General features: G+C 52.2%; 1 protein-coding gene across 2 annotated transcripts; it reads left to right on the top strand.

Moving 5' to 3' along the window:
• Positions 1-5,214: 5,214 nt before the first annotated feature.
• Positions 5,215-22,999, top strand: MIS18A (MIS18 kinetochore protein A). Of its 2 annotated transcripts, none has more exons than XM_081138461.1 (6): positions 5,215-5,523; positions 7,149-7,215; positions 9,311-9,433; positions 11,504-11,600; positions 12,173-12,294; positions 22,630-22,999. In XM_081138461.1, the coding sequence occupies exons 1-6, from the start codon at positions 5,229-5,231 to the stop codon at positions 22,661-22,663; spliced, it is 738 nt and encodes a 245-aa protein (XP_080994587.1). In that variant the 5' UTR covers positions 5,215-5,228; the 3' UTR covers positions 22,664-22,999. The 2 variants fall into 2 exon arrangements, with proteins under 2 accessions (XP_080994587.1, XP_080994586.1); XM_081138460.1 differs by lacking the exon at positions 22,630-22,999 and adding an exon at positions 18,557-19,584.
• The last annotated feature ends 2,248 nt before the right edge of the window (positions 23,000-25,247 follow it).

Raw genomic sequence — 25,247 nt, 5'->3', positions numbered from 1 at the left:
GTTAATAACACCAAAACGAAAGCCTAGCAGTGCCCTTGGCCCACATTCAGGCAGTAAGTACTTGGTGCCGTTGAGCAACCAACAGATCACTGGCTGAGATTCATCATCCGAGGGTGGAAACTGTGACGTCGGCCCTGAGCATGTAACCTCTCTCATGCCAAAGGAACCCCCACCCCTGTTGAGTATCCTCCCCCCATTTTTATCTAAGCCCCCAAGACCCAGCCAGTGGGCTGCATGGGTTTAGACGGACGAGGCTGTTTGTCTGGGCCGAGGTCCCACATGGGTGGATCGAGATCTTGGGAAATAGGGCCCCATGGTTGACCCAGCTCTTGGGTGAGGACAAGTGTGACAAGGGTGCTTCTGGGTTCCGTTAGGGCCTGTCTCCAAGTTACACACTCGCTGCTCTAGGAGTCGCAGATGCAGTCAAGAGGAGCATTTTAAATGTTTGAAGGAGCAGGAATAAATGCGAGAGGAACCCTGGAATCGAGCCTTTGAGAGTCAGGAAGTTAAAATACTCAGAATTATGGGGACTTTCCCTCCAATACACCAGCTTTCTAGCATCCCTGATACGGGTCTACACCGCCAGAGTGGAGCTAGGTACTGACAGTGTAGACAGCCAGCCCAGGTCACCTGGCCTCCCCTGGGTGGAGCCTGCACACCCAGCCCTGCCTCCAGGAGGAGACAGTCCCGGCACCCTGCACGCACCCGTCTGCCTCGCTCCCCGCATACTCAGTCAGGGGCAGTAGAGTGGGGGGACAGCGCATGGAGCTGGAGCCAGACAGCCGACCTGGATGCTGGCTCCGCCTTCTGCAGTTGTGTGGCCTGGACAGGTGACCCCACCTCCTCCCTGCAGCGGGGTTCTCCTCATGGTGAGATGGCAGGACCCTCACAGGGGTCGCCCAGGGCGGTTGGCAGGACACAGGTGGACAACCAGGCACAGCAGCACCTCATCCATTAATACAAGCTGTCACTGCCGCCTGCCAGCGAGGTGGCCTTGCCTCCCACCTCACCGCTCCCCTTTCCCACCCTCCATCTGGCTCCCCTCCTCTCCTGCGTTACTTCCGCCCTCTCAATCCATCCGTCACTTCCCGGGACAGTGCCAGCCGTGGATGCAGAGGAACATGTCATTTCTTGCCTCCAGCTCTCCGTGCTCTGCAGCTCCCTGCACCGGCCTTTTGGAGAGCCCCTCGAGAAAAGTGTCCCACCTCCAGCTACCATCACCGCCCTCCTGCAGCCTGCGCCCCCACCCACGGGCGCCCCCACCCACACGCGTGCACGCACACACAGAGGACTATTACTATCAGGAATGCACTCACAGAATGCAAGCCGGAGGCCTGGGAACACCGGGGGTAGTTTAAGGACCTGGGAGCCAGAGAGCCCAAGGGGTACACTCCAGTCTGAAGGCTGAGGCCAGGCAGGAGAACGCGTGTCCCAGCTCAGGAAGTCCAGCAGAGAGGGGTCAACCTTCTTGTTCTAGTCAGGCCCTCAGTACACTGGTGAGGCCCATGCGCTCTGGGGAGGGCCCCTGCTTTACTCAGGCCCCTGGTTCAAATGCTCGTCTCCTCCGGAAACACCTCACAGGCATGCCCAGGAACAGTGCTCAGCCAGATACCTGGCACCCGTGACCCAGTCAAGTTGACAGTAAAGCTAACCTTCCTCCCTCCCCCAGCCCTTTCTACTTCATCCTTCCCTCCCCCAACCCTTGCTTCCTCCCTCCCTTCCTTCCTTGCTGCATTTTCCAATAGAACATAATTTAATTCCATTTGTTTGGAATTTTCACTTCTACCTGACAAAATACTGATTGTGAAAATGAACTTATTACTCTGATAATAACCTTGACTTTAAAATACCCATGAAAGTGCCCTGGTAGGAAAACAGATTTAAAAGTTCTCCTTTGACATTGCCCGGCTGGCATGGCTCAGCGGTTGAGTGTCAACTGGGATCCAGGAGATCGAGGTTCGATTCCCGGTTGGGGCACATGCCTGGGTTGGCAGCTTGACCCCCAGTGGGGGGCGTGCAGGAGGCAGCCGATCAATGACAACTCTCTCATCATTGATGTTTCTCTCTCTCCCTCTCCCTTCCTCTCTCTGAAATCAAACCACAATCTCCTAGATGCCAGGTTGACGCTCAACCATTGAGCCGTGCCCAGCCAGGCAAAATATATATATTTTTAAAATAATAATAAAATAAAATAAATAAAAATTCTCCTTTGAGGCCTTGCCGGTTTGGCTCAGTGGTTAGAGTGTCCTGTGGGTTGATTCCAGCCAGGGGCACGTACCTGATAATTCGGTTGCAGGCTTGATCCTGGCCCCAGTCGGGGGGTGTGTAGGAGGCAACCAATCCATGTGTCTCTCTCACATTGAAGTTTCTCTCTCTCCCTCTCTCCCTCCACTCTCTCTGAAAAGCAATGGAAAAAATATCCTCTAATGAGGATTAAAAAAAATAAATAAAAACAAAATAAAGGTTCTTCTTCAACATTAGTATGAGCTAATACCCCCGTGAAGGCCAAGTCTCGATAATAATGACACATTTATATGAACAAATACCTCGAAGACCTTGACCGTGAGCACTGTTTTTCTTCCCACTTTGATTTATAACCCAAAGCTTGAAGGTGAGGTTGTTTTTCTAGGGTGCTTTCTTTTACAGGGGGTGTGGGTGCTTCTTAGCTGTTCTGGTGACTGTGGATTGACTGCAGGGGTGCCAGGGGTGAGGGTGGGGGTGGGGGGAGAAACCTGAAAGGGAGGAAAACAAATGCTTTGGGAACAGTGCCCAGGGCCAGCCCTGTGTTAGATGCACTTAGTGAACAGTGCCCGGGGCCAGCCCTGTGTTAGATGCACTTAGTGAACAGTGCCCGGGGCCAGCCCTGTGTTAGATGCACTTAGTGAACAGTGCCCGGGGCCAGCCCTGTGTTAGATGCACTTAGTGAACAGTGCCCGGGGCCAGCCCTGTGTTAGATGCACTTAGTGAACAGCGCCCAGGGCCAGCTCTGTGTCAGGTGTGTTGGGGCAGAAATAGAATAGTGGGGACTAGCTGTAGTTATAAGCAATACTAATCATGCTCTGTTAACCGTGATTGTTCTGTTCTGATTTCAGAAAGCACACTCCGACCTGGCTGAATGTTGTACACCCAGGACACGGGAATTATCTTTAGTATGGGGTCCATTCTCTTTATCTGAGAAATGCCCATCATCATGAGAAGATTAACAACCTTGCTGCCAAAATGATGGAGTCCCAGAGGTGCCTGCCCTTTGTGACCCCCAACCCGCACTGCCTGTAACCTGTGAGCATTTTGCCTTGCCTACTTCCCCATGCCTGTAATTCCTACTTTCCCATGTAATCTTTCCCATGTAATCTACCCAATATAAGCAGCTGGCTTATGCGGGGCAGTAGGACAATTTTTATGTAGTCGGATCCTGCTGCTCGCCCATGCTGCAGGCAATATTGGAACAAACACTCATATACAATTCAACCCTGTCTCTGCTTAATTGGCTAAAGTGGTGACAGGCAGCCCAGACCCATTGTGTCGTTTCAGGTGCACTTGGTGAGCAATGCCAGGAGCCAGCCTTGGAGATGGGGGTGGAACCCTTTTCCCAACAAGAGAGGAAGGGTGCTGAGTATGTAGCAGACCAGGTGTCCACACATCTCTGCAACTAACAGGACCGATGTCCTCTGAACCACACTGGGTCTCAGCTTTCCTATCTGCAGAGTGAGACTCGTGGATTCAGCATCTCGATGACTCCCTCCAAGCTCAAATGTATTACAGTTTTTCTGAAAATCCCATGTTTTTACTCTTTTCCAACTTGCAGGCGGATGAAACATCCCTGTTAAAGACAGGAAAATCGTGATTCCACACATTAACCAGCAGAGGGAAACAGACTATTTAAAGGACATCCTGCCTCAGGATTTTTAAAAAGGTGCAGCATAAATATCCACCCCTGGAACAGATATAAATATCCACCCACACTCTTCCCACAGCACATGCTACCCCTGAGGAGGGCTGACTGTGGTGGGTCCCTGAGGCCTCAGTGTGGGGGGCAGCATCCTCTGGGTGCCAGCTGGCAGGGGAAGGCAGCTGGGGGTGCCAGGCCTCCCTGACATCTCTCTTCCAGTAAGAGTTGGACCACATGGTCCTCAAATGCAGCTGCACCCAGCGCTCTCAACGCTAAAGGGGACACACGCCTCACTCCTGTAAGCACACCTCACTGTCCTCCCTGTGGGTAAGTGCGAGGAAGTGCGTGCAATTACAATCAAATCCGCGTAATCAGAGCCATTAATTTCCCAAGCTCTCCAACCGCCAGAGCACTTTTAAAGAGCGACCAATCCTTCCAGCAAAATTGTCAAGGTCTCATTCCTGTCTTCTCCCCTTTTTCCTGTTCCTTCTCAGCCCCCACCGACTCGCTGAACCGCGTCTGGGACGGCGGGCCGAGCAGTCGGTGCTTTAACCAGCTCGCAGGTCACTTAGGCACCTGGCGGGGGGGGGGGAAGGCAGGTGTGCCCCAGCTCCTCCACCTCCGCGTGCTGCGTGGAGCGGCACACCCGCTTTGGAACCGCTGTGGCGGTCTCGGGAGGGGCTGCGGACAGCGCAGGCGCGTCAGTTTCTCAGACCACCCCAGGTGCAGCGCAGCGGGCCGCACGCCCCGCACAGATGGCGCCCTCCAGCCCCGGTGCAGCGCAGGCGGCCGCACGCCCCGCACAGGTGGCGCCCTCCAGCCCCGGTGCAGCGCAGCGGGCCGCACGCCCCGCACAGGTGGCGCCCTCCAGCCCCCGTGCAGCGCAGGCGGCCGCACGCCCCGCACAGGTGGCGCCCTCCAGCCCCCGTGCAGCGCAGGCGGCCGCACGCCCCGCACAGATGGCGCCCTCCAGCCCCGGTGCAGCGCAGCGGACCGCACGCCGCGCACAGGTGGCGCCCTCCAGCCCCGGTGCAGCGCAGCGGACCGCACGCCCCGCACAGGCGGCGCCCTCCAGCCCCGGTGCAGCGCAGCGGACCGCACGCCCCGCACAGGCGGCGCCCTCCAGCCCCGGTGCAGCGCAGCCGGCCTCACGCCCGCACAGGCGGCGCCCTCCAGCCCGGCCCCGCCCCGCGGCGAGCCTGGCGTCAGCTGGCTGCTCGCCGCCGTGCGTCAGCCAGGCCCCGCCCCTCACGCCTCCTCGCCCCGCCCACGCCCCGCCCCGCGCAGGCGCAGAGGCGGCGTGTCTCCCGTGGTGCCCCGCGGCGGCCCGGGCGCGGAGATGGCGGGAGTTTCGTCGCAGCGGAGCTGCCGCGGCTGCTCGGCCACCAGCTGCGCCTGCGGCGACGGGGGCACGTGGCGCGAGCCCTCGCTGCTGAGCCAGCGCCTGTCGGAGGACGCGGTGCAACACCAGCTGCTGGAGGAGTGGACGGGCACCTGCAGCTCCCTGAGCGGGGCGGCGCCCGCGCGCGGCGGGGCCCGGCCGCTCGTGTTCCTGTGCGCCGGCTGCCGGCGGCCGCTGGGCGACTCGCTGAGCTGGGTGCGCGGCCCGGACCCCGGCTGCATCCTGCTGCGAAGTCAGTGGCCGGGCGGCGGGCGGGGCTGCGCTCCCCGGGGGCGCGCCTGGCGGCCGGGTGGGGGGGCGGGGCCCCGGGGCCGCGCGGGGTCCTGACGGGCAGAAATCGGGGCGCGGGAGCCGTCCCGGGAAAAGAGGGGGCGCCGGTCGCCTCCCCGCCCCGTGGGCCCGCGAGCGACAGGCCCTTCCCGCGGTCCCCCATCCATCAGCAGATGCTGCAGCTGCCGAGTTGTGAGCATCAAAAAAAAAATAAATAACCAACCGAATTGCCAGCGTTTGGGGTGCGGCCGCTCTGTGCCCCCCCCCCCCCCACAGCAATCAGCAGGCCGTTCAGTGGCAAATAATATTGCACGTGGTTTATTTGGGGAATTGAAGCCCGTCGGCTGCCTGCGTCCTGCAGGCTGATGTCAGGATCGATTTTATCACGCCTTATCCGCTGTATCAGCCGCCGCCTTCACAGCCTCGTGTTCCCACCATAGAGTAGACAGAGCACAACGCTACAAAAATTTTTTTAAAAAGGGAACTTGCGCCCGGCAGGTGCGGCTCAGCGGTTGAGGGTGGACCCGTGAACCGGGAGGTCGCCGGTTCGAATTCTGGCCCTGGCACCTGCGGGGGGTGCCGGCTGGGTCCCCAGTAGGGGGCGTCTGGGAGGCAGCCCATCCATGATGTGACTCTCACCCTTGGTGTTTCTGTCTGTCCCTCTCTCACCAAAAGTCAGTAACAATAGAAAAATATTAGGAAGGGAACTTGCAGTGAGAGCACCAATAACCCCAGGAGCATTGGAGAGGAAGGAGGGTCCAGTAGAAGAGTTAGAGGGCGGGAGGCCAAGCTTTTAATCTTGGCCCCACCGGTGACCTGTGTGTTTTCTTGCCCTTCCCTCGTTTTGTTGTTTTTACCATATTTGCTTAGGGGAGTGGTTTATGTATATTTTTTTCTGAATTGGTGTAAAAATGGCTATTTTCTTTGGGGCTTGTGGGTTTCAAGTTGAAGTTTCCTGGAGTAAAATATTGGGAAGAAAGGAGAACAGCAGTGTCCACCGTTGCCTGAAACTTGGATACCTGCTGTTTTCTGTAAGGATACATCAGTTCATTAACAGTAATTGCTGAGGCCTTTTTAGTTGTCAAACATAAGCCTAAGAACGTTTCCTGCAGTAGTTTATTTGGATTAACCCTTCGATCTACTGAAATCAAATAGTGCTGGATGGTGTGAAAGTGAAGGACTTACCCCTGACCCTGTTGCAGCCCCAGAGTTAACATGCCCTGTTCTCATTTATACTTCTCTAGTAGGCTCCATGCGTGTATCAGCGTATTTAAACATGTAACATTTTAAAGACACACTTGAGGTTATATAATTTATACGTGAAGCATGCTTTTTAAATTCCACACATATATTCTGAATATTTTCCCATATTAGTGCGTGTGTGTGTGTTGAGTGTGTGCATGAATGCACGTGTGTGGGTGTTTGTATGCGTGTGAGTGTGCGTGTGAGTGCATGTGCATGAGAGATACTTTGGGCTCTTATTTTTTCTGGTGCTTTGAGTTCTAAAATAAAAGTTGAACGAGAAGCTCTTTCAGAGTCTGCCTGCGAGTTCTGACTGACCACACTAATCAGCGCCCTGTTTTCCAGGCGTCTCCTGCAATGTTTCTGTGGATGAGGAACAGATACTGTCCAAACGAGAAAATGAAGACGGGTGGTGAGTGAGGCCGCGTCTGTGTGAGTGTGAATGTGAGAGATAGTTTTCAGATAAAAATGTTCAAGAAGATCGTTACCAGTAAGAGCACTTGGGATAAAACATTTTCCCTGGTCATCAGTATAAAATTAGTCCTTGTAACTTACCGGTTCTGGGGTGGTGGTGGCCTCCTTTAGGCACTGAGGTGGAAGAGTCTGTAAGTTTCTAAAGGCACATTATGACATCCCCTTTTGAGGTCGGTGGGCATGGTGCTGGAGAAAATCGAAAATAAATATAGAAAAAGAAAGTGTCTGTATCTTGAGCTCTCAGGGCCAGAGGGTGCCTTAGACCAGTGCCCCCACCTTTTTCATGTGTTGGCACCTGTAGAAAGTGCTAATATCACATGGTCACGTCCATACACGCACACGGCTGCTGCAGTAAATAGACAGGGCTACACGGGGCCAGCGATGGCAGCACGGGGCCACTCCACAGGCTGCCGGGATCGTCCCCTCGGCACATTGCCTCCATCTGCTGTGAGTGGCATCCTCAGCAAACCAAACGGGCAGCTCCGCCTTAGTCATTGTTGCCCGGAGCATGTCCTACTGGCGTGTATGGAATAACTTCAGGTGGCGCACAAACAATGAAGCAAATAAATAATCATATATATTTTAAGTGTATTTTATATAAATATATATATATTTTAAATATATCTTTATTGATTTCAGAGAGAGGAAGGGAGAGGGAGAGAGAGAGACAGAAACATCAATGATGAGAGAGTCATTGACTGAGCCCGCAACCCGGGCATGTGCCCTGACCGGGAATCGAACCCCGATCGCCTGGATCCCAGGTCGACGCTCAACCGCTGAGCCACGCCCGGCCAGGCTAAGTGTATTTTAAAATACTGGTTTTTCATGTTTATAATGCTAGACTGTCATAGTCAAAGTATATTCCAATTAAAAATTACTCTATTTAAGGAGAATGAGACTCCTGATACAGGCAGTCTGTGGATGTAACAGAAAGTGCTCTGGCCTGCAGGTGATTGGCACTGGGAAACCCAGCCTTGGAGTGTCTCTCATTTTGCAGGTGAAGGAGGCAAGGCCTGGGAGGTCAGGACTTAGCTGAGGCCACAGGACCACTTAGTCGTAGGAGCCAGGATGGTGCCTGAGTCTCCTCGTTTCCTGCAGAGTGCTCTTTCTTCTGGGCTTCCCCGCTCTGGTTGTTTTGATATTACCCTCACCGTTGTTGTCATAATGCGTGTACCAGCCGTGTGTCATGTACTTAATATTTTTCATTTATTGACTCAGAATTTTTATATTACTGCCATAAATGTATCATTTGCTATAACTAGGTAGTTTTTATTTTATTTTTAAAGATTTTTTTATTGGATTTTAGAGAGAGGAAGGGAGAGGGGGAGGGAGAGAGGAGGAAGAGAGAGAGAAACATTGATATGATATCAAAACATTGATCGGCTGCCCCCTGCATGCCCCCCACTGGGGATTGAGCTGGAAACCTGGTCATGTGCCCTGACCGGGAATCGAACCTTTCAGTACACAGGATGAGGCCCATCCAGTTGAGCCATATCAGCCAGGGCATAACTAGATACTTTTTTAAAAATTATCAGATTGAGCCCAGCCGGCTTGGCTCAGTGGTTGAGCATCAACCTATGAACCAGGAGGTCACCTTTCGATTCCTGGTCAGGGCACATGCCTGGGTTGTGGGCTCGATCCCCAGAAGGGAGTGTGCAGGAAGCAGCTGATAATTAACTCTCTCATCATTGATGTTTCTCTCTCTCCTCCTCCCTTCCTCTCTGAAATCAATAAAAATATGTTTTAAAAAAGTTTACCAGATTGAGGCATTTACATTCCCCCAAACACCACCTTAGTATCCTCTGTTGTCACTCATATGTGCCCCTTGTCGCTAGGTGCTTACGGCAGTGTGTCCTGGGAGTGACCGTCTGCATCCCTCATATAAACATTCCCCGTCTTTATGCGTGTGGTTTAGTAGGGTGGGAATTACAGACTTTAGCAAGTCATCGTTTCAGCCGGTGGGTGTTAACAGTGCGGCTTTGCTGTAACAAGTTGCTGCTCTGTTTGCTAAAGCAGTGGGTCTCTCTGCGCAGCATCCTGGAGACTCTGCACTGCGCGGGATGCTCGCTCGCCCTCGGCTACGTCTACAGGTGCACCCCCAACCACCTGGATTACAAGAGGGACTTGTTCTGCCTCAAGGTGGAAGCCACTGAGAGGTAATTTTGACGTATAAACAAGCACCTCATAATAGTTCTCAGAAAGTTTGCAGAGAAGTTAGTAGGAAAACAGCAAAACTAAATCCACACTTCAGTTAGTATGTGTTTTCAAGTAATAATTTCTGACAGTGACGCCAGAGATTGGGAAGGTCAGACATTTGCATTGTAAGGAGAAAACACTGTGAGAACATTTTTCAGAATAAAAATATGTTCGGTGGTTCTTAAAAATCAAATTTAATTTAATAGGATTTTCTAAAGCAGTTGTGTGGATCAGTACATTTTGTCCACTTTATTTCCTCCTCAGTTCTTGGTCTCCTAGAATATTCTGAAGAAGTAGCAATTTCAAACTGGTTAGTAAAGAAATCCCTTCGGTGTTCTGGGAAAGTAGAGATGCACAGTCCAGCTGCTTCTGTCTTGAGTTCAGCAAAGAACTGCCTCCCGCTCTTTCGAGAGACGCAGGGAGGTGCCTTCGCCCGCCGACCTCTCTAGAAGGGGTTAGGCAGCAAGGAGGGTTAGGGTCTGGTGACGAGGTCAGGCATCTTAATGCCCCTCCGATTCATTGGCCATGTTTTACAGGAAACACAGAATTAGGTAAATCAATTGACCCCACTGTATTTCCACTTAACCTGGAAAAGGTGTAACCCTCAAGGCTTTAAAGACGCCTAACATCCCTGCGAATCAGGACAGAAGAACTGCCTGTGAAAAAAGAACGTGCTTCTACCTTGATTACTCAAGGGTTTTGTCACCTGTTGTAGTTCTTAGATTGTTTTTCTCTCAAAATAATTAAATCCCTGTTTTTATTATAATTATGATTTCTCTTCTAACTATTGTTTGATAAGTGCAGTTTTTCCACCTTCTTTGAAACTGGAAAGGTTTGGATCAAAATTTTAAAACCAAACTTTTTGCAGCTCTCACACAAAAGACAGAACACTACACGTGCGGTTCATTGTTGTAAAGCAGGTCTGTCTGGGGGGCGCAGATCTGCTTTGGTTTCATATGTGAATAGAAGGCCCAGCAGAGCAGGTGCTCCCTAGTCTCCTCTAGACTTTGACAGAGATTTGTGGAAATTAAGTGAGGAGAGGAAACTAAAAGATATGAACTCTCATGTGGTGGGGTTGATACAGAATTTAAAAAGTGAGGCATCTGTGCAAAAGAATAGGAGTGGAGGCTTTTGCCACTGGGGATCACAGCACAGAAGCTGTTCTTGGGCAGAATTTTAATGCTGAGGAACCTGGTTTGGACACCAGGAGTGGAACCAGGAGTGGACACCCTCTGTGATGTTTATTTATCGTTTCATAAATTACTCAGTGCTGTTTAATTTTCCCACTGCATCTTATCTTTTCCCTCTAAACAGGTTGTTAATTGCCTTCTGCAGTTTTGCCTCTAGTGCTATTTTTAGATATACAATCAGCAGGGTTTTCAAGACAAGACTGTTCTAAGTTGATAAAAGAAGTCACATAGTGAAGTTGCTACGTGATAACAGAATCTACTAAATAAATGCAACCGAGTCCGGTTTTCCTTTGAGAAATACTGTTTAGATATTATTCAGTTCCCAGCGCTGGCCTGCTCTCCTCCCATGGCCAGGCCAGTCTTTATGCTCATCAGTATTTTCTGAACCACAGCATCTCAACCCCAGAGAGTCCAGCAAAATGCAGTTTGGAGGATGACTGTTGAAGTTGCCCAAGTTTGGGTAATCAAGAGTTGACTCTACAAATTATTATTTACTAAAGGTCAACTGTGAAAGTATACATGTTCCCGAAATGTTATATAAGGAAACTTTAAAATAAAATTTTGAACTATCAGTGTTGATGTTTTGCCACCCAGCTTATTCCCAATAACAAAAGATTATAGCATTGGGAAATGTGTAGGAATATCTGGACAAAGCTTTATGGAGGAAGACACGATTATATGTAGCACAGCTTTCTACATAGGGAGCTGTTAACAAAAATAGTTGTTTTATGTGTTTACTTGGTACTGACATACAGTGTAATATACTTAGAAGTTTAATATTATTAACAGACACAAATTTAATATTTGCTCACTTTTTATATCTAACTTTGTACTGTCCAGTTATGTTTTAGGGTCCTCTGAAAAGAAGATTGTGTCAGACGATAAGGAGGTTTTCAATCTTGAGAGCAGAACTGAAATAGAAAACTCTCTGAAGCAGGTAATTTTGCTCTGCTCTCTCTCTGTGTGACTCCTGTCGGTGAGGCATCCTCATGTGGCATCTGCTTTGCTTGGGGACTGTCACCCTGGCGCACTTGGTCCGTCTCAGTCTTCAGTAAGGTTGAGTTTTGGGGACAAACTACAAATTAAGCTAAAGCTCTATCAAAAAAAAAGTAATAAAGCCATTTCATGCCAAATCAAAGTAGTATATATTCTGAAACTATTACACTAGTAGAAGCATATGTTTAAGTCACATCACTGGTTCTTTTGATCCCGTTCTCATGGCGTAAGCAGTCTTGCTTTGCGTGTTAACATCTGCTCATGGCTGGAGAGGCAGGACAGTGATGACTGAATAAAAAGGCTGCCGATCAGGCTGAGAACTACTGTTAATAGACGTGTGTTATTTAAATAAAATTTAGTTTAAGTAATTTCGTTAAATACACATCGAATATCTTGCATAATGGGTAATATATTCAGAAATTGTATTGATGATGTATATTTTAATCACTTAACCATGTATGATTTTAATCATAATCATGTGTATTTTTTAATAATCTTTTTTCACTGCAATAGATGGAAGATGTTTTGAAAATATTACAAACGAAGCTGCGGGACATGGAAACAAAGTTTTCCTTCGCCAGTTCCCAAGCTGACATCTGTTCCCAGTCTCCCACCCTTGACTTCCCTGCCAATGGGTAATTTTTATGTGTAGCAGTTCTTGTTACAATTTACCTCACCTGGACTCTGTGTGCGTTGCAAACTGAGTATTGATCAGATAAGAATAATTGTAGAATTACTTTTGTGGCTGTATTTCATGGTAGAGACGACTATTTTCCAAGTTTGAATTTTGAACCCATTTCATGATAGTTGCTGGAAATAGAACTTAGGAGTTTATATTCTGGTAAGAAACTGCCCTGATTTTCTGAACTGTTTTCTCCTTTGTATCAAGTTCATTCTTCATTTTGTACTTTTTTAACTTTCTTCCATCTTTAATACTTCGAGTAATATTTAATGTTGAATGGTAAGAGGATCTTGGCGGTTTTGGGCCCACTGTGTGGTTGTCTTCTTTGAAATAAACACAGGCTGTTCGCTGGAGGAATCGGTCAGCTGGGTTATCTGTCAGGACTGTTCTAGTAATAAGAGAATTCCACTTGTTCCTGTTTACTGACTACTGTTTGTCCCCAAATCTGTAAGAATATTTACCAAAGAGAGAAGTAGTGAGTTATCTCTGGGGGTAGGATTCTGGGAAGTGTTCAGTTTCCCAGTTTTCTGTAATGTGAGACTTGCAGTGAGCACGTGTTATTTTATAATCAGGAAGAGAGTAAAGATTAAAACGGTGCTTTAAGATTGATTTTTATGAAACTGAATTGCGGCCAGGGCGAAAAGCTGTATCTTAACACCTTAGTGATCACAGCCACATTCTGTACCTCTTCTGGAGGAAAGGAAAGTGCGGTAATCGTCGCTCAATATCCACAAGGGGTTGGTTCCAGGACCCCCTCGGATACCAAAGCCTTGTTTGCATATCACCTACACATACCCTCCTGTATACTTTGTTTTTATTTTATCTTATTTTAAATCCTCACCGGACGACATGCTTAGAGAGGAAGGGAGAGAGACAGACAGAGAGTCATGGATGTGAGAGAGAAACATCGATCGGTTGTCTCCCGTACATGCCCCAACCGGGGATCAAACCTGCACACCACCCTGGTATGTGCCCTGACGGAATGGCACCGGCCACCTTTCGGTGCACGCCAGCCAGGTGAGCCGCTCAGGTGAGCCGCTCGTGCGGGGCCCTGCCGTGCACTGGACGGCACCTCTGGAGCGCGTGTAATACCTGGTGCAGGGGAGGTGCTGTGGAAACCATTGCTATGCCGCGCTCAGGGAATAAAGACAAGAAGTGTGTCTGTTCAGGACAGGGTTGGCCCTCGTAGGCCTTACTGCACGGTACACGTCGGCCACAATGTAGCGTGTCCCTCCGGGTCTGGCTGTACCCGATAGTGTATCAGTAGCCGGTGTCCATAAATCTTTTTTCTTCTTCCTGAGTAAGCTAAATAGCTGGGCAGTTCCGAGCCTGTGAGCAAGCCAAGAACTTTCCTTTGCAGTCATTTTTGAATTGAATCGACATGTTCAGAGTCGACAGATTCTGATAAAAAGAAACTACCCTGAAATGCAGTGCGGTGTGGGGTTAGAAATCAGGGTTAGCCATGTAAATAGGACTTCAGGGGAAAGTTACCAACCTGAACTTGTTTACATGGGTAATTACCCACCTGTGATCATTCTACCGTCTTCTCTGTTCTTTCTCCTCCCACATCAAGTTAAAAATATTTTGTATTTAACAATTTTTCCTAACCAAATACAATTTGAGTTCTTGAAGTGGGGGCTGTAAATGCAGCTCCACCGCTCGAAACAAGATGTGGAATGAGAGTGCGTGCTGGTGGCGTGGGTGAGAGGCCTCGTGGACAGACACGTGCCCCGTTCAGGTGTGCACATCACGGGACGCTCGGAAGTAAACGGCGTTGGAGACAACCTGCCGATTTTAGTGGTCAGGAAAGCAGTGAAGGAAAACCACGAGGCTCCCTGTGGCGATCCTAAGTGGTTATCTCCAGGATGAGAAGGTCCTCGATAGGCTAGGAGGGGGTCAGGGAGGCGGGCCTTGCCTTCTGAACTCTTTCCTGGGGCCGGGGGGGGGGGGGGGGGGGGCACAGGCCCTTGAGCTTGAAGCAAAAGAGTGGTTATCTGGGTTCTCTGGCTGGGTGTGGGAAGGAACTGTAACCCCAGGATGGGGATCTGAGGGAGCAGCCCTGGCCCACCCACAGGGAAGGGCCCTTCCTTCGGCCCCTCATGACTCACAGGTGGGCACTGTGAACTGGGTAGAAACGCAGACCCCCAGGCCCTGCTTCACAAGCTGTGGACCAGAACCTGAGTTCACCAAGACCTTCAGTTGGTCCCTGCGCACGGTCAGATTGGAGAGGCACTGATTAGAGGACAGTGACAACGCACCTTCCTAGGTTCATCTGTGCTGTCCTGATTATTGATGTCTCTGAACACCAGTCATTTTTCAGAGCCTGTTGGACCCCTGTCCTGTTAGGCTGGTGTTCCTCTCCGGCTCTGAGTTGCGTTGTTTTCCCAGTCAGACCACAAGGGGGCGCATTTCACCACATAAACATTCGTGGTGTCGCCTGTTGCCGCCCCCAGTGGGGAGCGCAGGCAGGTGCCTCGTCTCAGCCTGTAGTTTGCCCCCTTGGGCTCTCTCGTAATCAGGCTCCTTAGCTAAGCACCAGTCAGGGCCTCCCCACCCCCACTGGGCTGCCAGCAGCTCCGGTTATCCAGCGGTGTGTACCGACACCCACCCGCGTGCTCCCCGCGAGGTCAGTTTACACCGGGAGCTAGTCATGTTTCTCTTTCAGCCGTTTCTCGAGCTGCCGAGACAGCTCGTTACTCAGCCCCCTCCGCCAGGGCTTTGTGAGGGCTCAGTGCTGTGTCTGCAGCTGGTGGGAAACTGCCAAGTGAGGTGCCAGCTGCCTGAACATGTCCACGTCTGACTCAGGAGACAACTTCCCAGGAATGCCCACCTGTATTAGTGCCATTCATTCCTTTAGAAAGATTAAGGAACCGCTGTCTATGAGATGAGGCATCGGAAGCATTTCTTTCTAAGTAAAATATTTCTGGAACCTCGAAGTACAGTAGTGCCCCCTTACCATCCAGGGACATGTTCTGAGACTTGAGTGGGTGCCTGAAACCAAACCCCGTAAACGGGCAGGCAAAAGGAGGTTTACAGTTGTTGGTATGGAAAATAATGCAATATTTAATAAAACTTCCGTGTGCTCGTAACTGTAAACTTGATTTTGCCCACCCCTGTGTCCTGCTCCCCCCCCCCCAAATATACAGACCTTTTCACTTACAGGAGGTGCTTCCAGGCTTCTCTGGCTTGTCCGAGTTGCCACATCGCCACTCATGCATGTTGAGGGCATTGTTAGGTGAGACGGGTCACTTGAGCACAAGTCCTGCGATGGCCTGACACTCCATCCGATAACTGGTTAGGGAGCAGACACAGCTCGGGGACGCTGGACAGAGGGACCATCCACGACCCCGGGTGGGATGGAGCTGGGTGGTGTGAGTTTTCATCACGCTGCTCAGAATAGTGTGCACTATAAAACTTACGAATTGCTTATTTCTGGAGCTGCCCATTTAATATTTTCTGACTGTGGTTGACTGTGGGAGCCTGAAACCGTGAGAAGTGAAACCCATGGGGGGAATACTGTATATTCAGACAATTACATTTTAAGTCAGCCTTCCATTCACTAAAACAGAAGATTAAAAAAATATACTTGTGTATTAAATAATTTAACTTGGCAGAGTATAGAGGCAGAGGTGATGCTTTGAGCTCGGCCAGAGTGGGACCCCAGGCCCTGCTGCCCCTCTGACCGGCCAGGCAGTTCATGCCCTTGGCCCCCATCCCCCAGCCCAGCCTCATCCTTACAATGAGCCGGCTGGACTCATGACCTGCTAAAGCTCCTCTGTCGATTAATCTACTGACAGCAACCAGAAGTGTTCTGCTTTAATTAAGCATTGATTAGAAATGGAAAACTTGATCAACAGGGAGTCAGGCTCACAGAGCCTCCGTAATCTAATGGGCATTGACGATATTCTGCCCTTGGAGAGCCCAGACCACAAAGGAGGCTTCAGTGGAGGCACCGCCGACATTCACCAGCAAGTTGGCAGTTGTAGGTGGCTGGCCGGTGGCACGTCTTGAAGATATTCTTTCTTTAATCTTCACCCCATGATATGTTTTTATTGATTTTTAGAGAGAAAGGGAGAGGGAGACATCGATGTGAGAGAAGCATCGATCGGTTGCCTCCTGTATGCACCCCGACTGGGGATCCAACCCAAACCTAGGCATGTGCCCTGCCCGGGAATTAAACTCTCGGCCTTTTTGGTGCACAGGCCGGTGCTCCAACCAGAGGCGCCACCCGGCCAGGGCATCTTGAAGGTCTTGCATCAGCTGAGGGATTGTGTTCACATGGGTACGCGAACACTGTATTTAGCAGCCTCTCTGGTCACCCACATCCCACCGAGGATGTTAATTCTTAAGTTCATCAGTGATTTCTTGTCCCTGCTTGAGTCACTGTCAGCGGGAAAGATCTGTGCCCTGCTGTGGGCATCCACCTTCTCCTGTTCCCCGTGCCCTGCCCCAGTCACCGCACCCCGAGCAAAGCCCTGACCAAACAGGACTTCAGTGAGTCAGGGCTGGACGTCTGCCACCAGGCAGGGCGAGCAGCATCGCGTGATGCCACCCCCGGCAGTTTCCAAGGCAACCGCTGTTGGCTCCCACGTGAAGGGAACCCTGGGAGAATCTTCTGACGCGGCTCTGATGAGAACCGGGGAGGGGCGAGCCAGGCTGTGCCCGAGGCTTCGCGGGTCCCAGACTGTCTTTTCTCCCTAAGGACACAGCCTAACCACATTTCCTCCTGCCCTGAAACGAGGGCCTGAACGGAGCTGTTGTGTGGGCGGTTGTAGCGCATTTAAACGTACACAGCCCACCAGTCCGCGAATCACTGGCGATCTAACGCTGATTAGGAAGCAAGAGTCGGGATTCTCACAGGAAAAATAACTTTTGTCACTAAATGGGGGAAGATTGATTTAGCAGGAGCCAAATTGCAGAGAAAAGGGCAAGGGGTCGTTTCCCTCCAGCCCGGCCCTCAGGGAGGCAGCACAGGACTCGGGGGGCTGGGGTCCTCGCCAGGAGGGTACGGGGTCGCCTTCTGAGTCGGTTTCTCAGGTGTGACACGGGAGGGTGGGCGGGTGAGTGGGCTCGGAGGTCCGGGGACTCCGACTCCAGCCTGCCCTGGCTGCGGGCAGAGCGCCAGGGAGGGGGCGTAACTGCCGCTGGCCGGAGCCATGGGAAAGGCTTCGTGCTGGCTCAGATCGGGGTGTTTCCCATAATCTCTGTTTGGGCTGGAGCCAGGGCTGGCTGGCTATTTTGATCAAAAGCAACTCGTCTCTTTTTCTTCTGGCCACCCCCCACCCCCCCAAAAAAACAAAAACCCCAAACTAAAACTTCTGCCCTTCACAGCCAAAGCAGCACACGTGTTGGGGAGCCTTGGAGAAAGGACTTCCGCTCGGCCCCTGGCTGTCACGCTGTCTGCAGCCGGCTCTGGCTGGCGGAGGGGACCTCCGCTCTCCCGGAGGTGCGGGAGCAGGAGCCTGGCTTCCCCGCTAGTCTTCGTGGGTAGTGGGAAGGGAGAGCGGGAGCCTCGGGTCTTCCCAGATACTGAGTCTGAAAAATTTCAAGTGACTCAGAGCAGATGGGGCGGGACCACATGCTTTGGCTACACCCTTTGGACATAGCGTCCGGCCCTCCTTTCCCCTCTGTGCTTTGCTGATGCAGTTTGCTGTTATGAAGTCCGTCAGGAAAGTGTCTGGTCCGCCACAGAAACGGGAAACGCAGAGGAGTTTCGAATCCTCTCTCCAAAGGGGCCCTGTCCCAAGACGCCCGCCGCGGGCTGCCTGCCGGGGTCTCCCTGCGTGCAGCTCAGAGGTGGGACGGCGCTGAGTTCACCTGTCCGCTGGGCACCTTGCAGGCTCATCGGGAGGTGGTGGCGACCCGGGAAACAACCCGTCGTTCAGGGGTCACCGATGCCTGGGGTGTCAGCTACAGAATCCAGCCGGGGGGTGCGGGTCCCTCCTGATTGAAACCGAGGAAGAGGCGTGATTGGGTGGAAGAGCTGCCCAACCCCTCATTTCTCCACACAAACGTCCTGCCCGGTGGTTGGCTCGTGTGTTTGAAGGAGAAAGACCTCCAAGGGTCCATTTAAACCGTCACAATCACAAGACTAAATAAACTTCGGCAAATTGTCCCTAAAATGCTCTAACATGTGCTAAGCGCTTTGCGAGAGCCGTTCCCATCGTCCCCAGGAACCCGTCCAGATGTAACACGCTCTGATTCTGTTTTTCCAGCGTTTATTATTATCCAGAGGGTTCCATTGAAGGCGGGTGACTCTTAAAGCTACACTGTATCCAGTGGCTGTTCCTTAGACGAGCTGCTTGCTAAATAAAACAGAGCCTGGCACGAACCTGGCCTTTAAGCAGCTACATTTTTGCCTAAGCCGAGGATCGGAGGAGCATCTTGTCATCAGCAGTCATTCCAGCCAAGGGGTCTGCCTCCGGCTGGGCCGTCTCCTCACTGGACAGAGGCCTGGTGGTGAGAAATGTGGGCCCTGGTTCAGCCGCAGGGTGGACACAGGGTGTGGTTATCACTTACAGAGCCCCCTTCCGCCAACAAAACTCGGAGGCGACGTGGAGCGAAATGCACATTTACATGGCGTCGTGAAAACAACTAGGCCGGAGCTCATGTGAAATGATGGTTCTTAGACGCTTGGGGGTACAGCACTTTCTAGAACCTGATGAAAGTTAAGAGCTCTCCAGAAAAATGCACATGCACAGAGAAGTTTGTGAGCAATTTCAGGCCCCCAGATTAGGAATCTGGTGGAGAGAGGCTGAGAGAGAGGAGAGAGGAGAGAAATCTACCGAGACCTCGCCTAGGGTGTCTTCTGTGTTCAAGCCTTGAATTTGGTCCTGGGCCCTCAGCCCGTGCAGGGCTGGCTGCAGGGTTAGCAGAGCTCAGTGCCACGTGAAGATGCGGGGCCCATGCTCAGAAGTTATTAAGACTCAGAGACAGCGATTGCAGAGCCTTAAACACCCAGGTCCTTCCCTCGGGCCACACGCCCGTGAAGCCGGCCTGGGGCACAGGAGGCAAAGGCCTGGTGGGCTCCTCTGGTCTGTTTTTGAAACTACAGCCTTGTGAAATATAATACCCAGCTTTGGGAAACGTTTGGTAATCTCAAAATCATATTTTATTTTTTAATTGAGTTTATTGGAGTGACACTGGTTAATAAAGTTATATAGGTTTCAGGTGTGCAGTTCTAGAATACATCATCTATATTGTATTGTGTGTTCACCACCCCAAGTCAAGTCCCCCCATACCCTCTTCTACCCCCCCCAGCCCCCTTTTCCCTCTGGTAATCACCATACTCTCGTCTGTGTCTGTGAGGTTTTTTTTGTTTTGTTGGTTTTTTTGCTTAATCCCTTCACTTTTTTCACGCAGCCCCCAACCACCCTCCCTTCCGACAGCTGTCAGTCTGTTCTCTGTGTCTATGAGTCTGTTTCTATTTTGTTTGTTAGTTTATTTTGTTCATTAGATTCCACATATAAGTGAGATCATGTGGTACTTGTCCTTCTCTGACACAAAAAGTGTATTTCACTCCGCATAACACCCTCCAGGTCCATCTGTGCTGTTGCAAAAGGTAAGATTTCCTCCTTTTTCACAGCTGCGTAGTATTCCACTGTGTCAGTGTCCCACAGCTTTTCTATCCACTTGTCTACTGGTGGGCACTTGGGCTGTAAATAATGCTTCTATGGATATAGGGGTGCATATATTCTTTTGAGTCAGTGTTTTGGGTTTCCTTGGATATATTCCCAGAAGTAGGATCGCTGGGTCATAAGGCAGCTCCATTTTTAATTTTCATGGAAACTCTGCACCACTTTGCACAGTGACTGCCCCGTCTGCATTCCCACCCCCTGCCCCACACCCTCGCCAGCACGTGTGGTTTTTATTTGCATCTCTGATGATTAGCGACGTTGAGCATCTTTTCACATGTCTATTGACCATCTGAATGTCCTCTTTGGAGACGTGTCTGTGCAGGTCCTTTGTCCATTTTTCAATTGGATGTTTTTAACCCTCACCTGAGGATATGTTTTGTTACTTTTAAAGTAGATTGGAGAAGGAGAGGAAGAAAGATAGAAACATCAGTGTGAGAGAGAAACATCGATCAGTTGACTCCCACGCTCGCCCTAATTGGGAATCGAACCTGCAGCCTTTTGGTGTCACGAGGACGCTCCAACCAGCTGGGCCACCCGGCCAGGGCAGGTGGCTGTGTCGTTTTTTGTGTTGAATATAAGTTCTTTATAAATTTCGGATATTAACCCCTTGTCAGATGTATCATTGGCGGGTATGTTCTCCCGGTCAGCGGGTTGTCTTTCATTTGTTGGTGGTTTCCTTTGCTGCGCAAAAACATTTTAGTTTGATGTGGTCCCATTTGTTTATTTTTTCTTTGTTTCTCTTGCCCGAGGAGACATATCGGAAAAAATATTGCTCATCTGTGCTTTCTGGATGTATGGGTTTTCTTCATGATCTGTTGACTTCGGAAAGTAGACGTTTATTATTTGTGGAGTCTCAGTATTTTTGGAACACCCTCTATTCTGGTCATTCCCTGGTTTCCCACGATAGGAGCCGTGGAACCTGCACTCTCGGCCTCCCTACAGCTGGGGTGCAGGGGTGGGATTTAGGGTTCATCAGTCAGATGCACACTCCAGCTTTGGTTCTGAATCGAGCCCGTGAGGAAAGGGACGTGCAGGGGGAGGCGTCGTCTGGCGCCAGGGGACGAGGCGTCTGGCTTTCGTGAGGCCGCAGGGGCCGAGGCTGGATCCCTGGTCCCGGGTGTCCGCGGCGTCCTGAGCTGGCTGCAGCATGGGACGGGCCCTGGAGACGCGGGGCACCCACTGGACAGCCCGTGGTGTCTCAGCGGGGTCCTCGGGGAGTCCGGAGCGACACCGATTGGCCAGCCTCGCTGCTGCTTCAGCGAGCCGAGGGGGCCTGTTTGCAGCCAGGAGCCTGGCTTGTGCCCTCGGGGATGGAACCGTGGTCTCACCCGCGGCCGGTCGCCTGGTCCCTCATCACCGTTGCTCGGATCGGCCCCAGTGTTGGCAGGGGTGGGCCCGGGGGCGCTGTGATGGGCGCCAGCACCGCCCTTCCCCCTGGCGTTTCTAGTCCTGCTCTGCCTTCTGAGGGCCTAACGTTGCCTCCGTCTTCACTGGGAGGAGACTCTTCAATTCTATTACAGAAACAACTTCCCTCACACACACACACCTCACACACACACACCTCACACACCCTCACACACCTTACACACCTTACACACCCTCACACACCCTCACACACCTCACACCTCACACACCCTCACACACCCTCACACCTCACACACCCCCTCACACACCCTCACACACCCTTACACACCTCACACACCCTCACACACCTCACACACACCCTTACACACCTTACACACCCTCACACACCCTTACACACCTCACACCTCACACACACCCTTACACACCTCACACACCCCCTCACACACCCTCACACCTCACACACCCCCTCACACACCCTCACACACCCTCACACACCCCCTCACACCCCCTCACACACCCTTACACACCTCACACACCCTCACACACCTCACACACACCCTCACACACCCTTACACACCTTACACCCCCTCACACACCCTCACACACCTCACACCTCACACACACCCTTACACACCTTACACACCCTCACACACCCTTACACACCCTCACACACCCCCTCACACACCCTCACACCTCACACACCCCCTCACACACCCTCACACACCCTCACACACCCCCTCACACCCCCTCACACACCCTCACACACCCTTACACACCTTACACCCCCTCACACACCCTCACACACCCTCACACACCCCCTCACACACCCTCACACACCTCACACACACCCTTACACACCTTACACACCCTCACACACCCTCACACACCCTCACACACCTCACACACACCCTTACACACCTTACACACCCTCACACACCCTTACACACCTCACACCTCACACACATCTTAAACACTACACACCTTACACATACACCACACTTACCTCACACACACCTTGTACACACACACTTTACACACACACTTTACACACACCCTACACACCTTACACACATACCTCACACGCATAGTACACACACCCTTACCTTACACACACCCTTACACCTTACACACACACACGTACATGTGCACACGCACCCTGAACACGGGAGCGTGGGATCCTGCTTCCCCTTTCCTGTGGGTTCTGGGAACAACGTCAAGAGTTAAACCACGTTGACGCCAAGAGCAGGCGAGAGGCCAGGATGCTAACGAGCCCCCTTTATATTTAGTTCAGCCTTAGCTCGGCACCTGCTCGGGGACTGATCTGCTTCTAATCTCTCCCGTTGCGCCCTCCCGGCCGTGCGGCTGTGGAGACGTGTCTCACCGCGTGAGCGAGGAAGGAGAGCCAAGCAAAACAGCCGTTTCCCTGGAATTGGAAGCGCAGGGGACTGAAAGCAGCCGAGGCCTGATTCGGGCCAACCACGCGGTGTGGCGGAGGCGGCCGTGCGGCTGGATCTGGCCCCGGAATCCAGGCACGATGGATGTCCCCGCCTGGGCTCGGAGCTCCCGACTCCTCGAGGCAGCTTCCCACCCTCAGAACGAGAAGGCAGAGCTGGCAAGGGAGCCCTGCTCTGCTGGGCAGTGGTTGGTACGGAACTGATCTAAACGTTTCTAATTGTGATTTATCTCATTTTGGGTGAAGTCACCCAGAATATGCAGCCTCAGCCTCAGGGATGCGGAGACCTTTCTTCAGATGCTGCAAGTGAACCAGAAGCATGAAGTCGATTTTAAAACATTTATCTTTCTTCTCAGCCCAGCCGGTGTGGCTCGGCGGCTGAGTGTTGACCCATTAACCAAGAGGTCACCGGTTCGACCCCCAGTCAGGGCATGTGCCTGGGGTTGTGGGCTCGTCCCCAGTAGGGGGTGTTCAGGGTGATGTTTCTCTCTCATCGATGTTTGTATCTCTCTCTCCCTTTCTCTCTAAAAATCAATAAAAACATATATTTTTTAAAAACGCCTTCCTTCTCTGGTCCTTCTGCCGGGCTCTCTGTTTGGCAGTGGCTGGAACTGACCGACAGACGCGGAGATTCAGATCCAGGCATCTTGCAGTCCCTGTAGCTGGACAGCACCTGTCTAACTGCCAACCACCCGCACGTGGGTCAGAAACGGGGAGGAGAGAGCTGGTGGGACGGGAGCAGGAGGCCGAGCAGGTTGGGTTTGTAGATCGTCACGTCAGCGTCTTCTTTCACCCAGGGCTTCCTGTCCTCACTCTCCTGAAAGCTGCGCGGCTTGTTTTTACCCACAGAAGGAAAATGCAGTGTTGGGTGAGAGTGCTCAGCCCCTGAGTTTTCAATGTTTTATTTTATTGTCATTTTTCAGCGTTGTGTTTTAGAGACAAGGCCACAGCTGAAAGCTCCGTGGCCTGGTGACACCTGGCTTCACGGCTGTGGGGGCGGGAGCTGCGGGTGAAGGGCCTGTGCCTGGGTGTTGGAACTTGGGTTTCTTGTCAGTATGGGGACTGAGCAGTTCTGCTATCGGTGCGTCGCCTGAGAAGAAAGGTCAGGCCCCGGATTGGCTCTAGGTGGGGCTCGGGTGATGCTCGTGGCCTAGCCAGCGACCCGGAGCCTGGGAGCCTGGCCTTGCAGCCCCGCCGTCCTCCCAGCATGCGCTGGGCTGGGATCAACACACCCACCAGACAGTGGCCCCTCCCAGGACTTCTCTGGCACCCCTGCCATTTGCTCTCTCTCTCTCTCTTTTTTTAAAAATTAAATATATTTGGGTCAGGTACCCATCCCTGAAAAGGTCCACAGGGCATATGCTGAAATTGTCACCCAGTCTCCCCCCCCCCCCGCCTGTCATCTGCCATCATGTCAAGAACAAATTGCTGAACTTTGGTAAAATGGGATGAGATTGTCCCCTTTGGGCCAAAACATGCGAGTTTCTACTCACATGCCGGTGCGGGATCTGGCGCTGGGCCTCTGACGCCAGCCTGCAGTGGCTGGAAGCCCCGAGTGCAGGGCTCTGCCGTGGACGCTGCCGGGCCTGGGAGACCTTTTCTCTCCCCCCGGAGGACTGACCGCACGCCTGACCGCCCCCCGTTACTGTGCCGACCGCCCTGGTGGAGACCCGGGGCAGAGATGTCTAGGGGGCCTTTCAGCTCGTGTTAAAATAAAACGACACAAAGTAAAAGCCCGAGGCAGATTCTGGACACAGGAGCCCTGCCGTCTCCCCTCACTTTTCACACAGCCACGGCTTGCCCGTCCCCGCCCGCGGCAGCCCTGGTGTGATGTCGTCCGGCTCAGGCGGAGGCGATGGGGGCGCTGGGCCTCCGCCCGCGGCTGCCCCTCCCTTCCCGGGCCTGTTCCTGTGGGCAGTTTGGAGGCACCGGAGATGGGGGGGATAGCGGTTGGGGGTGAAGGGTCCCCTACTCCCCACTATTGGGTGGCTTGCTGCCTCTTTGGGGGTGGGGCAGGGTGGGAGGCCAAGGGGGTGGACCGTGGAAGGCCCCCCGAGGCCCCGGCAGATTGGGAGGCAGAGTGGGGGGGCTCCTTCCTGTCCTTCCTGGGGTTCAGGCGGCTTCGTGCCCTGGGAGTCCGGGGACCCCCAGCAGAACCCCTCAGTGCGGGGTCACCTCATGTTTTTCATATGGCTCTACTTGTTTTTGTCCGTCTCTACAGCGAGTGCCTTTCTAATCACATTACATCGGGGTACACGCTATCAATGCGTCTTACTATCAATGACGTTAACCTTTGGGGGAGCAGTACATGTGGCCTCTCCCAGCCCCTCAGAATGGCAGCAGGTGACCCTCGGAGAGGAAGGGGGTCCGCTCCCACAAGTCACATTCAGCATGGCCTGTGGGAAGGGACCTTCTCCTGGCTCCTGTGACAAAGGGTGGACAGAGCAGCCA

This window comes from Miniopterus schreibersii, assembly GCF_964146895.1.
Source record: "Miniopterus schreibersii genome assembly, chromosome: 5".
Taxonomy (NCBI): Eukaryota; Metazoa; Chordata; class Mammalia; order Chiroptera; family Miniopteridae; genus Miniopterus; species Miniopterus schreibersii.
This window is presented reverse-complemented; position numbering and strand designations above follow the sequence as displayed.

What these genes read in the sequence shown, in the direction of transcription:
- MIS18A (XM_081138460.1), top strand. Translation starts at nt 5,229, where the DNA reads ATGGCGGGAGTTTCGTCGCAGCGGAGCTGCCGCGGCTGCTCGGCCACC. An exon ending in CGAGAAAATGAAGACGGGTG is followed by an intron (nt 7,216 to 9,310) that starts GTGAGTGAGGCC and finishes CTCTCTGCGCAG; the next exon opens with CATCCTGGAGACTCTGCACT. An exon ending in TAGAAAACTCTCTGAAGCAG is followed by an intron (nt 11,601 to 12,172) that starts GTAATTTTGCTC and finishes TCACTGCAATAG; the next exon opens with ATGGAAGATGTTTTGAAAAT.